Genomic DNA, 14,311 nt, shown 5'->3' on the forward strand with positions numbered 1-14,311 from the left:
CTATTCTTAAAATGACCTTCCTCTCTACAATAGGCACATTGATTAGGTCCTAACAAAGGTCGCGGAATGTATGGCTCAGGTTTTTGATACAACCTCTGAAACTGAGAAGGGTGTTGAAATTGAGGCTGAGGAGGATAGGCTTGTTGCAAGAGAACCTTCGTTTTTAATTCTTTCGTCTTTTTCTCTTGCTTTTCTTTTTCTTCTTTATCTCTGTTTTCATAATATTGTGCAGTAGCTAATATTTGGGCAGAAGAAGAAACAGCCCATGAATTTTCAGAATCTTTCAATTTGTGTGACAGCTCAGGAAGCAAATTAAATACGAATTTGTCCACAAATAATCGCTGTCCACCCTCTGTAGCCATATCTTGACCACTGTGATCGATAAATGTCTCCTCGAAACGAGTAAAGAAATCAGAGACACTCTCATCTTTCTTTTGTTTGCATGATGCTAGTTTATCCCAATTAACTCTCAATGCAGGCATCATCGTTTTCATTAATGTAATAATCCTACCAGGGAGTTCTGAAATCAAAGCATCAGGCTTTGCACCACCCACTTGGTCTCTATCTGTGGCAATTATAACATCCCAGTTAGCACCTAATTCCTGTGCGTGATTCTCCTTACGAATCTTAGCCCATATTGTCTGTGGAACTACATTTCCCATCAACATATCGATATCGGCTAAATTCATGATGCAAGCTTCAACAATTTGTGATAATTCTTTATAATAACCCGCAGGGTTTTTACGAGGATCCAGTAGAGTCTGTTTAAGGGCCAAAACTTCAGATCTCTTCCAAGGGACATGTACCCATATACGCTGAAAATGAGCGGGAATAGCTGGATTAGCACCTGCTGCTGCAACCTCTTCCTTCCATACTGGAGCAACCTCTCTCATGGGATAATTTTTCAGTGTCAGTTTAACCGACGGATCAGAATCAAGGAAAGTCTGAGAGGATAATACATTTCTAAAGGAAATAAGTGTCCTTACAGCATTTTCAACTTTAGGACCCACTACAAGTCCTTTACCAAAGTCAGCCTGAACATCTAACAGACCCTGAGGAACCGAATTTAAATTAACATCCTCCCAGTCTTTAATGAGAGTATCACACATTATATCAAAAATATATCTTTGTGTAGGTGCATTCCATTGTGAGAAGGTAGGCATAATATCGGGCACACTGTATTGGGGACGCTTTTTGATCCATCTATGTGCAAGAGATTCCAACCTCTCTCGTTCTTCCGAATCTGGGAACTGACTACGAGACTGTCTTCGAGCAAAAGCCGGAGACACATTTAAAGCTTCAAAGAAAGGAGATAGAATACTAGTGACAGTGTCCGTAAGTCGCTTACGCATGGACGGAGAATTGGACATGAGAATAGGAGACAAAGTATTAGGCGAACTGACAGGAGGAGAACCGATAATCGCAGGAGGTACAGAAGGCAAAGGGGATCGAAGATCAGGAGATGAGGGTAAAGAAGTCGAAGTTAATGGTAAAACTGGCAAAGGCGGTAATGCTGGAGGAGGCACATGCGGAAAAGCCGGAACAGGCGGAGGTACCGCTGGTGGCTGAACAGGCTGTAACAATTGGGGTGCATTGGCATTTTGTTCATAGGGCGGAGGCAATCTCAATAAGTGAGACATTAGGGGATCTTCTTCTAAATCTTTCTTTTTTTCGGAAGGGGAAACTGGCAACACCGGATAGCATTTCTCTATCGCCATACGATGCTGTCTCTCTGAAATCACAGTCGCATTATTAATTTCATCATCTTTAAATTGTTGGGCAGCCTGTATAATTGTCATACTCTGCGCTTTTCTATCTCGTTTTGCTTGCTTAATTTCTTTCTGTTTGGCTTCCTTACGCCAAAGGCGGAAAGAGTCAAACATTGCCGGCCGGGCTTTTCTTTTGAATAGAACTGCTTCTAAATTAACTAGCACATCAGGCTCAAAGCTACCATTTTCTGGCCATTTTAGAACACCATCTTTCTTTGTGTATCGGGTCCATGCCTCGTTAAAGGCAATGGGGCCAATACCATGTTTCGAATAGAGCTCATATGTGGGAGTTCCAACCGAAGGAATCGGACAAGAGTCCTCAAGCCGGGAATCCCTTTTACAACCAAAGCAACAACATTTTCCAAACTTAGTCAGACCAGGCATCTCATGATATCACCGGACTGTTCACAAACTTCAAGGGGGTAAAACTCAGTTAACGCAGCACAAATGCACTTACCCCTCGGCTTCGGCTATTGCAATAGTCGAATTTAAGGACCAAGAGGTACTAAGGAACAAAGGACAAAAATTGTGGGCACGACCCACGAAATACTTAACTAAGGACGTCTTCTTACCCCAACAGAGGCCCGTCTATCATCTCGCCTTACCATACATCACCAAAGGAAGGGCCAAGGTAGGGCGGCAGTCAGGGCAGCGGTCGACAGTAGCCGTCAGGAAGGAGTAACCGCGCTGCAAAAGACCTTCGGACCACTTTCGACATACAGGGGTCGCTTGACGTGGCTCTCGAATCCTCCGGAATTTTCTTGCGGGGTTCCTCACGACCTTCAGGCAGAACCGGTACCACTGAAACCGCCCCACTTGGGCGCCAGTTGAAGAACCAGAACCTTTTGGGCCTGGCGTGTTAAGCTCCTCTTTGACTGCTCCAGTGCTGAAGCTATTGAATTATTGAGCCTGTTGCTTCGACGCTTTCAGATGTGCTTAGTCAATGGCATGGAGCAGATCAACGGCAAAGGCTGTGTTGTCAGTCCAAGTGTTGTGGATTGTAGCAAAGGAGGCTGGTCAAGGAGGAGTAAATGAATTCCTGGAAGTTACCATTATGAGGTGATGAGCTCCACAATAGGAAGTCTGGGGGGCTACAGTCTAAATGAGTTGTCCACTGTTTCGAAGGGATGTGGCCCGAGGCAGGGTGGGGTATGGCACGGACGAGACATGGTCAGCAGAGGTGAAACACCTGTCAGAGGGCGGAGCTAAGGCAGGAAGGTACAAGGTGTCACTCGAGTTATATTGTTTCCATGTTCAATTGCATCTGAACTTTGGAGGATGACTTTTGGCGAAATGCATCCACAGAAATGAAGACATATATTGGTGGGATTGTTAATTAGGGTGAGAAGAGTTTTATAGGGATTAATGGGTAAAAGGTTGGTACTGCATACACTTAAATTATTCTCATGTTCTTGTGTGACAAGGTCTGATTAGTAAATTCAACGTAAGTTTTATATGGAGAAATCAGAACAGAAGCGTTCAGCGGAATATCGTGTGCAGATCATGTTTGCTGTATTTTGCATAAGTCAGTAAAAGTCTAACATATTACTATTTTTTGTTTTATATTGAGCTTCATCTTGCTTTTCTGCCAAACCTAGATGCTGTACATAACATAACCAGCATTACTATTGCAATATTTTCTTGTCACTCCTTAAACCACGTGTCCAAAGGCTGAGTGGTTTATAAATGTCGCCAGTACTCCGAGGTGGCAATACAGCAAATCTATATATGTCAGTAATGGAACATATTACAAGTCACCTGTTATGCATTCTTTAGTTTTGATGTTTTCTATGGGGTAATTAGCTGGCAAAAACCTGTTCTCTTAATGGGCACCGATTGGAATTAGAATGTTTAGGGTTTGTTTCCCTTTCATTAATAATAACTCTTATAAAATAATGGGCAACGATGAAGGGTTTTGGATTTATGTGATTCTGTGGCTGCAGCGTTTACTGCGTAATTTATCACATTTAACACATAATTTGCGGATTTCAACAGAACCTATTGTGTCTACCTCAAATGGATAAAAATAATATTTTCAGAGAATGTGCTACATAATTTGCCTTTTATTTCCTCTTAGTTTTGATAGCCATGACACATATTTTTGTTCTCCCTTGAGCCTAATTCTAGTAGCCCAGACAATGGTAAAGGTCTGATGCAGAGTGCTTTTTGGGGCTGTGATTATGATGATGAAACCCATATTTCAATGAAAGCTATTAAATATTTCCCAATCTTCATGGTAAATATTGGCTTTATACCACTGAATTTTGCACAATTATTGCACACACACACTCACACATACATGACACCTTTCTTTCACAGCTGCATCACAGGAGGATTCATGGTAAAGTGTACCCCTGACAGCAAAGAGAAAAGACAGTTTCTATTTAAGGGCAATTTTATTTCAATAAATACAAACTCCAATATATTAAATAAGTTAAATACTATGTGTAGGTCTCTAAAACTCAAAATCTTCTATCAGGGATCCTTGAAGCTCCTCTCGGTTGGGTGGCCGGCACCATCCAGTGAAGCCAATAGTTCTGGTTGCAACAATATGGGATGTCTGGATCTGACAGTATTCTGTCACACGAACCTGGTGAGAGGTCTGACAGGACCAGACATCCTAAGAGTAACAAAATAAATAGAATTTTTCAACAACATCGGTATCAGCTATAAATTATAATTCCTTTAGGGCAGAGGGTAAAAAAATACATTTATGGTATAATGCGAGTATTTACCAGTGGATGCATTGTTATGTTATATTTTGCAGCTTAAATAGCTAAAACATGACGGACATCAAAGTATGATTGTGCGTCTATCATTTAAATAGATATGGAAATGCACAGTTTTATAACTTCATTTACACGTACAACACAAAATACATTTGGATAAATACAGATAGAATGTCCCAAAAATAAATACGGATAAATACAGATGGAAATGGTCAAAAAATAAATACCATAAAACCTGGAACCTTAAATATAATGTACAAGCAAAGAACACAAACAGAACGCAACAGTATATATACATTAGATCTGTGCCCCTGCATCCTGAGGGGCGTGGAATCGAGGATCTGTCGCTGTACACATCACCAAGCGCTGACTTTCAGGTCCATGCCCTGTTGGAGTGTGAAGGGTAGAAAATATCTGCAAATCAATCAAACTGAAGCATCCTGACAAAAAAGTATTGTGAGCTGTCTGTAAGAATGTCCGACTCCACTGCCGTCTGTAAGTCTGTTCTGGCAATGTCTTCCCTTCAGCTCAGGCTCGACGCGGATATCCAGCCTCAGATTGTGATACTTCTATTTCTGGTTAATAAAGTGCAAATGGCAGCTGGCTCAGGTCTTGTGCGGATGCTTCTGTGGTCAGTAGACCAAGACTTGTCGTGGCAAATGGTAGCCTCACACCTGCAAGTTCTTCACCCTCTCGAATGTCTGCATGATGTGGCTGGTGGGGACGCAGCCCTCCCTCACGATGCTCAGGATCCCTGGAAAGGAAGAAGCACAACAGCATGAGATTGAGAGGGCTTAGAGGGTTCTGAGGTCTGTGAGCAGCAGAGGGAAGGGAAGAGACAAGCATAATGAGCACAGTAGGGATTGGCTCCTCAGCATCCAGTGGGTGATGGAGTCCAGGAGGGAACCGCCCTCTCACATGGCATATAATGACCGGAGAAAGGTTGGGGTCTGCGCCCTCAAGGAGACATTGAATGACTGGGGCAGGGTGGGATATCATGGAAACAACAAACTGCTAAAATACAGACTCGAAATCTTTCACTGCCAAAATATTTACCACAAACAACAATCCCCCTGCAAAAATGTCGACCCACAGTAAACTCACTATCAAGCACTTGGCCAATAAATTCAGACAGGAGATGGAATAGTAAGTTAACTCTGTATTTTAATAATTATGGAGTGAGTCTCACTGGAATTAGGAACTTTTATCTGGTCTAATGCTCTTTAAATAGACATTTGTGTATATTTGTGTATGGTCAATATTTTGTAAATTTGCATGTAAGAATCTGTGATTCTGAGGTCTCTATTTTCAGATGGGACTAGAGTAAGGACCTTCAGGCATTGGGTAACTTGGGCGGGTGGAATTGTCCCTGAGAAAGAACAATGGGTTTGGGGAAAAAATAAAAGATCCCGCCTAGGGGAATATTCTCTTACTGAAGGAGGTTCTGGGTCCATGTGCTAACTAAGTCTGAGTGAATTTGTAAGCACTATTACTAAATTTGATGAATTTGCAGTATGCAATTTGCATCATTTCTTCTTTATTAGAGATGGTTTTGTGCATAAAATGCCCCCGTAAGAGACATTTTTTGCTGATTAAGTCTTCTGCCAGTATCTAACATGACTTTTTAATGTGCGGTATATGCTACCATGAAAATTTCATGCAAGATAAAGGCGAACTGAATTTCACACCGTTCACGTAATTTTAGCAAATTTTGTGAAACAAATTATGCAAGATGGTACACCAATAGTGCAGACTAATGATAAAGAGAAATGCTTGTAAAGTTGAAAGTAGGGGTCAGGATTTGGCAGAGGTAAGAAACCTCCGGTGGCATCCCTGCAAACTGAACACGCGCTTGGAGTTTTCCTCAGGGGCTCAATAAAGTGCATCTCTTTGTTACGCATTCATCTTAGCCCCTTTAATGCTTCAGCTGTCCATTCATTCTGGGCTTTGTAAGTCTGTATGCCTTGGACACCAGGAATCCACTGGATCCGGACAGTTTTTTTCCCAAATCTCATGGCAGGTGGGAAGGGATGAGGGGTGCAGAGCCCCCTGTTCATATCCAAGGATGCAACTGATCTAGTTTGGGAATCGCAGGGGACAGAGATGAAACAGAAACAAGCATTGGTTAAGACCCACCTTCGTCTATTCTCAGACAGTTCACCACCGTTGAGCCCACCATCTCGTAGGAGTCCCCATCACACAGCACCCCCTCCAGCTTGTGCCGTAGACGCCTGAAACACAGAGCAGAAATACAAAATCACTCATTTAAAGAAATAATCGACAAAGGCTCAGGTGCTAGGGATTAGGGGAAAGTCGGAGGAAGGCAAACATCTACCTGACCTCAAGCTCAACTAGTCAAACACACCTGTGTTTAATGCACCCACATATAGGCTTATGCCAACCATCTCAAATACCCTAAAACATATGCGTGAGATATCATCAACACCCTTTTCCCTCCTTTCACCTTTCAGTAGCACCAGTCTAGTCATATGGTTAAAAAAGCCTAAACTCATTCAAAATAGCTCACCGCCCATCGATACTCCAACACTCTTCCATTCACCTTTCAGAATCTTCAGCTCACGCCCTTCCACAATCCTTGCCCCTGCCCTCAGCTCCTAGCAGCCATCTAGGAACTCTCAAACCCCAGGCACCATCTCTTATGCAGAAGGCCCAATCACAACCTTTTCCTGATTTCAGCCCCTGTTCTGAATGAGTACTCACGAGATGACCATGTCATGGTGGGTGCTGTCACACTCCCCACTGGGATTGGCAGAAGTGATGGCCAGAGGGCCGGTCATGTCGGTGAGGTGGGCAGAGATAGTGTGGTCCGGCACTCGGATCATGATGGAGTCTTTGGTGCCCACAATGTCATAAGCTGGTCCAACTCCTACAGAAGGAGAACATAAAAAAATGAATCAGCAACAAGTCAGGTGTGAGTGATTGAGCATTTGATTTTGACTGTATTTATTTTCTCAGCATCATGAACAGAGTTGCTGTACAGTGGTGCCTTCATTTGGTTGTGCTTAATCTGAGCAGATGTTTGAATGGTCTAGCCTCAGAACATAAAGAGTTGATGAAGGTCCTTGAAGACGTGATTGCTCTAGTTGTGCAGTGGGCACACATTGTCCATTTAGTATGAAAGAAGCTCTTCTAAAGCATTTCAAACAGCCACGGTCCGTGCAGGAAACAGTGGTGGGGCCACGTTGGGGGGGTTTCGAGGGACGATGCAGAGGGGAAATTAAATAAAAAAATAATTTTCCCTCTGCATGGTCCCTCGATATCCCCCCCAACGCGGCCCCACCGCCCCACCGCTGTTACCTGCACGGACTGCGGCTGATTAAAAAACTGTGAAAGGCATGCACACATTTGTTTGTTATATCTTGAGAGGCCATATATATGTAATATGTACATGCAATGGGTACATGAGATGGGGGGGTCTGTGTGCTTTAGAGGTGAATGTGCATGTAATACCTGCATGAGATTGAGGTCGCTACACATTAAAGGGGGGACTGCACCCTAATATGTATATGCAATAGCTCCATGTGATAGGGACCTCTACAGAGAATGGGGGTCACTGGACCCTGATATGCACATGCAATAGCTATATGAGATGGGGATCTGTAAACATCAGGAGGGTGAATGTACATGCAATGCCTGCATGAGATGGGGTTCTGTAGACATCAGGGGGTCCATGTGCATGTGATACCTCCATGAGATGGGGGTCTGTAGATATCAAGGGGTGAACGTGCAGGTAATATCTGCATGAACTGGGGTATGCATATATTAGGGGGGGCTAAATGAACTCTGATATGTACATACAATAGGACCTGAGATGGGGGGTCTGCAGACATTAAGGGGTGAATAGACCCTGATCTGTACATACATTAGCTACATGAGATGGTGGTCTATAGACATTGGGGGGGTGAAGTAATTCCTGCAAGAGATGGGGGTCGGTACACATGGGGGGGTGAATAAAGCATGATCTAGACAAGCAGCATATACATGAAGTGAGCACACCCCTGAATTTCCGCAGGCACAATTTCTGGCATTTGTAGCCCTCACCGCTCTAGCCTCCCCAGCCCACCTTTCTTTGACAAAGAAACAGCCCATGCAGAAGAGGTCACACGTACCCATCCTCTTCAGCCACTCCCCCTTCTGGACAATGCAGCTGATACCCCCAGGGTAGACGCTCCCCATGAAGTCCCACAACAGGGGGCTGAACGGGGGTCTCACGGCCCGCAGCTGGTCCAGGTGGGAGATGCAGATACAGATGGGCTTCTCCAGGGGTCGGTCCTGCAGCGGATGGAAGAGAGGGAAGTAATGAATGGTTTAGAGAGAGATGGGGAAGGGCAGGGCCTTCAGACATTATGTGCAGGATCACGTGATACCTAAGTGACCTTAGACCCAATCACACCACCTCTGTAAATAAACTATGTCTCTATGTCTCTAGTGCTAGCCAACAGATTGTACAAGTTAAAAGCCTGTATGGCCTTCTAATGACACTTACACCGTGACTCCTGATGTATGATGATTTATGTTGAACACGAGTTGTCTTTTGGCATTGTGACTGTTCTAAATATGTATCATTAATCTCAGATATTGATGCAAATTCCTGAGGTCTGGAAATCTGTTGATTTCCATACCCGTCACATTACCCACTGGACTGTCAATGTTATTGTTCCTTTTTACTGCATGTTTAAATAAATACAATCCTTTCCATTTGTAAGTACCACACAGCTCTAATTGTAGTTCTGTGTTTATACACTTATGTTGTTTGGTAGGGACCTATGTCTCGCAATACACTATTACCCTCGGTCCCTCTTGACACACAGGGTTCCCTTGTTCTTTGTTACTCTCTTTCTAATGTCCTATAGCAGACAGACACTGGCCACAGAGTTCAATGCAATGGAATCTGCACAGTCTGAGAATGCAGACTCACTGTGTAATCTGGGGCATTAGTATCTTTCTTGTGCATGTGATAGCATCTCGCTGGGATCTTCTGCCCCTAAAGCAGGGTTCTCTCCTGCGACTATGTGTGGACTGGGGCCCACACTTCCCTTATCACCCCCATCTCGCACTCCCCCCCAAAGTATGACAAGCTGCCCTTTAACCTGGCTGCTTTCCTTTTTTTTTTAAAGTTTTGGAGTTGGAACTTTCGAGGCAGATATTACCATGAAAACCCTCACCTGCAGAATGGTTTTACCCTGTCATTTCCATGCCAATATATCCAACTATACATACTCCAGGCTGGTATCACTATGGTAATCACACCTCTGCAGAAAAGTTTTACCCTGTAATTTCCATGTCAATATATCCAACTGTACATACTCCAGGCTGGTATCACCACGGTAATCACACAGAATGGTTTTACCCTGACGTTTCCATGACAATTTCCCCGCCCACAGGGTGACTTCTAACTGTTCTAGTAAAAGGCATCCCTTATTCTTGAATGACAGAGCATCTGTCTCGGCCTCGGGTAAATTCCGCCGGACGTTTACTCCTCGGTGCTCACCTTGATGGTGTAAATCTTCTGGATGGCCTCGGGGTGTTTGCAGGAGGCTGCCAGAGCATAGACAGTGTCTGTGGGGACCCCGCACACCCCACCCTGGTCCAGCAGGGCAGCGATGGTCCTTAGACTGCTGGTGCGATAGGAATCGGGGCACACGCAGGAGTCCGACGCCTCAACTTTTTCCTCTGACTTCGTTTCCTAAAAGTGCAAAGAGCAGACAAGGGGTGAGACAGCGCCACCTACAGCTGTCCTTGAGCAGCACATGCACATCCCAAAGTTAGAGATCTAAGATGGACTGGTTATTTGAGAGACACATTTATCGAACTGAGTGTTAATTTAAGAATAGTTATTGTAACATATTGCATGTACTTATCACTGTACCTTGAAGAGAGGTGGTCCCATGGGAATTAGATCCTTGCTGAAAATGCAGTTTCCAAGAGATGCCGCCGCTCCGTAGATACAGACGACACTGAAGACGGACAATACTGTGACTGAAAAAACACACCAAGACGGGAAAATTAGACTTTAAGTTTAATATTATCAACAAAAAAAGAGGCGCGTGCTGATCACGTTGATGTTAAACCAAGACAGGGGTTCCTTCAGGAGGGATTTAAAAAAGGTAAATGCCACCCAAGACGATAATAAACATAAGACAGAGATTAATTTTTCACTCTACTTCGGTCTGTATGAAATTAAGTGTGGTAAAGCATTTAAACTGGTACATGAACCCCTGTCTTGGTTTATACTTAATTGCCCTGGTTCCTAGGGTTATGGGGCTCACCCCAACTCTTCGTATTATAACAAGGTGAAGTTAAGGCAGCAGTGGAGAGACAGATACAAAAACTAAGAAATGTGGAGGTCTGGCAGAGAACCAGACAAATGTCAGGGTTGTAACTGACTCCATTCGAGCCAGGCTTGTCAGGCACACTCCAGTCCTTTCTACAGACCACTTCCCTTTAGCCCCCAACACATTACAGGTGGACTCGGGATGGCACTTGATAGAAATTGCCTGTTTATCATGAATTAACCCTTTGGAGATCACTGACATGCATTAACACAGAAGAGGAACCCACAGTGGAAGGTGTCCACTTACTCTCGAGCGCGAGGGGCAGGCATTCCAAGGTGAAGAGCAGGAAACAGACCATCACTGCCTCCATCAGCAGGGCGAGCAGCACCAGCACCACGTTGGCATAGGCGACTGTGGAACAAGCAGAACAGGATGGCGTCAGATGTCGGATATGACATATTTCAGATGTCAGTGGGGGTCACAGTTGCTCAAGTCTTTAGATGAGGACACTACGATGCCCCAGAACAAAGGACCATCGAGTGACAGACACCGGCCCGTACCCATTACAGCCGGAAGCAGCTGCTGTCTGTCAGGGCACCTGGGCCTCAAGTATTCAACAGAGGGATGACTGGACATCAGTATCCTGAGAGACTTACCCAAGGACATCAGGAAGACATTGATGACCAGGAAGGTGACAGCACCAACAGTGAATGCACCATAACTGGCGACGTGGATATTCAGCAGGGGACCTGGAGAGGGAAGAGGAGGAGGGGCAGAGGGTTAGTCATGGATGAAACAGAACAGAGGAAGGAGCTCTTCCTTCAAAGGCAGGAGATGGCTCTGAGTAGAGACAAGGGAGGCAGGAGGACCATATACTGTCCAACACCTCACTTATCTAACAGCCAATCATGGTGCTGGATATTGTCTTCTGATGATGTGTAAAACTGTATCTTCCACCTCATCCTGAACAGGTGCGCCCTGATTTGGTGAAACGCACTTCTCGAAACACCTAATCCCAGTTTAAGTTGTTTTCTCGCATGTGTCAGAAGACAAGGGATAATTTTATTCTGGTAAATATGCCCCCGGGTACAAGAAATGAGCAGTTATTTGAACAAAGGTGATAATAACTATTGGTTCTTCCCACAAATGGATTATCAACAATAGTTTATCCAGATCCATTAATAGTTCCATAAGTCATTAGTCCCCTCCTAGTGGCCACCAGCTGCACTCCTCTTCCACCCTTTGCCCTCCACCTGGCAGCCATCACATATGATCCCTAGCCGGTACTTCTACAGGTCACTGCTTACAAGGGCCCCCAGTCAGAAAAAGAACTGCATGTGATGTCATCAAGAAACTACCTGCATGCATGGCTACTACAAATGAAACTAATAACCACAAATATACATCACCCCCACTGCCCCTACTGGTATGCCTTAGAATCTAAACCACACAGAAGCTTCATGACCCTGGATCCCTAGGACTTTTCTGAAAACATTTTGCACATTGTAAAGAATAAGATTAAGAGATCACAAGTTACCTGCAAGTCGTAGCCACGCCCATGTGGCCCATACAGCAGCATAACAGAATGGTAGGACCGACCCAAATCTTCGACCTCTCTGGACCACGATTCTGCAGACGTACAACTGGAAGAGAGCGCCAGGGATCAGCACCCAAGGGATGGAGAGGTGGGCTCTGGTAGGGTCATCGAGGGACCCCTGGATGGCAGAGAGTGAGGCCAAGCCATTGCAGATGAAGAAGAGGGCATCCGGGAGCTGGCATCTGGTAGTGCTGACCTCCTGGCCCTCCTTAGACCTGCTGGTGACACGCTTCAGGCACAGCAGCAAGTCCTGGAGCATAGCTGATGACATCACTTGGGGTCCAGTAGAGATCAACGACTTGTCAGCGATGGAGTTAATGAGGCTGGCAAAAGTGGCGTAGAGGGAGGTGGCTGTGTAAATGCTGCAGACCACTCCGAAGAAGATATGGGATCCCTGGAGTGGAATCTGTTGGATGGTGGAGACAGTGAGGAGGAGGAAGCATGAATTCTGCAGCACCTCCAGGAGGTCTCTGTTGAGGGACATCAGGCAGAGGATGCAAGCGGCGACCAGAAAGAACCAGCCCCCCACCATGCCCGCTCGACTCTTGTCCACATTGTCCCCTGAGAGGAGCACCGTGAGGATGAACTCTTCCCAGGACATCAGCAACCAGAACAGGCTGTGGAGTCCAAGCTTGGTGGTGTGGTAGACGTCTTCTCTCAAGTAACTGTAGTAGCTGGCGCAGAGCTGGGACAGCGCAATGATGCTGACCCAGATGGCACCAATGTAGAAGGTCTTCATGTACCCAAAGCAATAAAAGGCAAAGATGAGCGAGGCCACCGCGTCAGCGATGTGTCCCAAGGCCATGGGCTCCGCGTACTTGGAGTTCTTCTTGGTCTCCTCCCCGATGCCACTGGAAGAGGTGCTGTTGGCCGAGCCCAGAAGCAAGACGCTGAACATGGGGTTCCCGAAGCCTGGAAGGACATTCCTCTGGGTCAGGCCCTTCAGGAGCAGGGCAGTGGCGCCATAGAACCCAAATAACACAATGAGCAGCTCCAGGGTCCCCGAGACCACCAGCGCCCACTGTCCGAAGAGCCCCACTGCCTCGAAGACCAGTGTGAGGGTGATGGCGCCAAACACGAAGGGCATGACGTAGTTAACAGTGGACGAGCAGAAGGAGAGGATGAAGGTGACGGCGGTGTATGCCACCAGCCCTGGTACTGCGCTCTCGCTGACCGGAAGAGGGGAGGCGGCCATGATGGTCTGGCTGTTAGAAATGTTCAGGGCTTGTGTGCTGTTGTGGATGGTGGGATACGCTCCCAGGACGACACGTGTAGCCCCGTAGCTACTCCAGAGGGCCGCGAATGCCACAAAGGCGGTGCTTCCAAGGTGATCGTACTTCCGGAAGCACAGGAAGCCAGCAATGAGTTGTGTCAGTCCTCCAATCAGGATGAGATGGACCCCTGCAAGAGATAACACAGGAATTGAGCAACACGTGCGTGTGTGTGTCTGTGTGTACGAGTGTGTACCCCCTCCCTCCAAGTGTTTTCTGCACGTTATCCCAGCGCCACCTGTAACCCTTTGTGTGATCTGTGGCTGCAACACTCACCTGCCAGGATGTTCTCCACCCCTTCAGCGTTCACTTTGGTGTGGAAGGAAAAGAAGTTCTGTAGGGCCACCAGGAAGGCGCTGATGACGTTGGCGAGGAAGCCCATAACGGATGGTTCACTGTAGTACACAGAGGCGAAGCCTTCCATGGTGAGTGGCAGACCTGGGGGAGGGGAGAGAGGTCAATAGATAAGAAATTAGCCACAGGTGAGAGTGGGACAGGAGGTGAGATTGGGACAGGAGGTAAGAGGGGCAGGAGGTAAGAATGAGATGGAAGACGGGTAGCTGGGAAAGACTCAGATTAGATTGGTGCACGAGGTTAGATGGGGAACAGGAGGTGAGACAGGACCCAGAGGCCTAATATCAGACAGAGG

General features: G+C 45.9%; 1 protein-coding gene across 1 annotated transcript; it reads right to left on the bottom strand.

Annotated features, from left to right (window-relative positions):
* Nucleotides 1–4,146: 4,146 nt before the first annotated feature.
* On the bottom strand, nucleotides 4,147–14,094 carry LOC146789106 (uncharacterized). Its single transcript, XM_085630003.1, has 10 exons — nucleotides 13,939–14,094; nucleotides 12,332–13,792; nucleotides 11,451–11,543; nucleotides 11,101–11,205; nucleotides 10,389–10,498; nucleotides 10,011–10,205; nucleotides 8,629–8,791; nucleotides 7,220–7,385; nucleotides 6,635–6,729; nucleotides 4,147–5,252 (listed from the first exon to the last, which is right to left on the bottom strand). The coding sequence occupies exons 1-10, from the start codon at nucleotides 14,084–14,086 to the stop codon at nucleotides 5,167–5,169; spliced, it is 2,622 nt and encodes an 873-aa protein (XP_085486129.1). The 5' UTR covers nucleotides 14,087–14,094; the 3' UTR covers nucleotides 4,147–5,166.
* Nucleotides 14,095–14,311: the final 217 nt, after the last annotated feature.

The sequence above is a fragment of the Triturus cristatus genome, chromosome 10 (assembly GCF_964204655.1).
Source record: "Triturus cristatus chromosome 10, aTriCri1.1, whole genome shotgun sequence".
Lineage (NCBI taxonomy): Eukaryota > Metazoa > Chordata > Amphibia > Caudata > Salamandridae > Triturus > Triturus cristatus.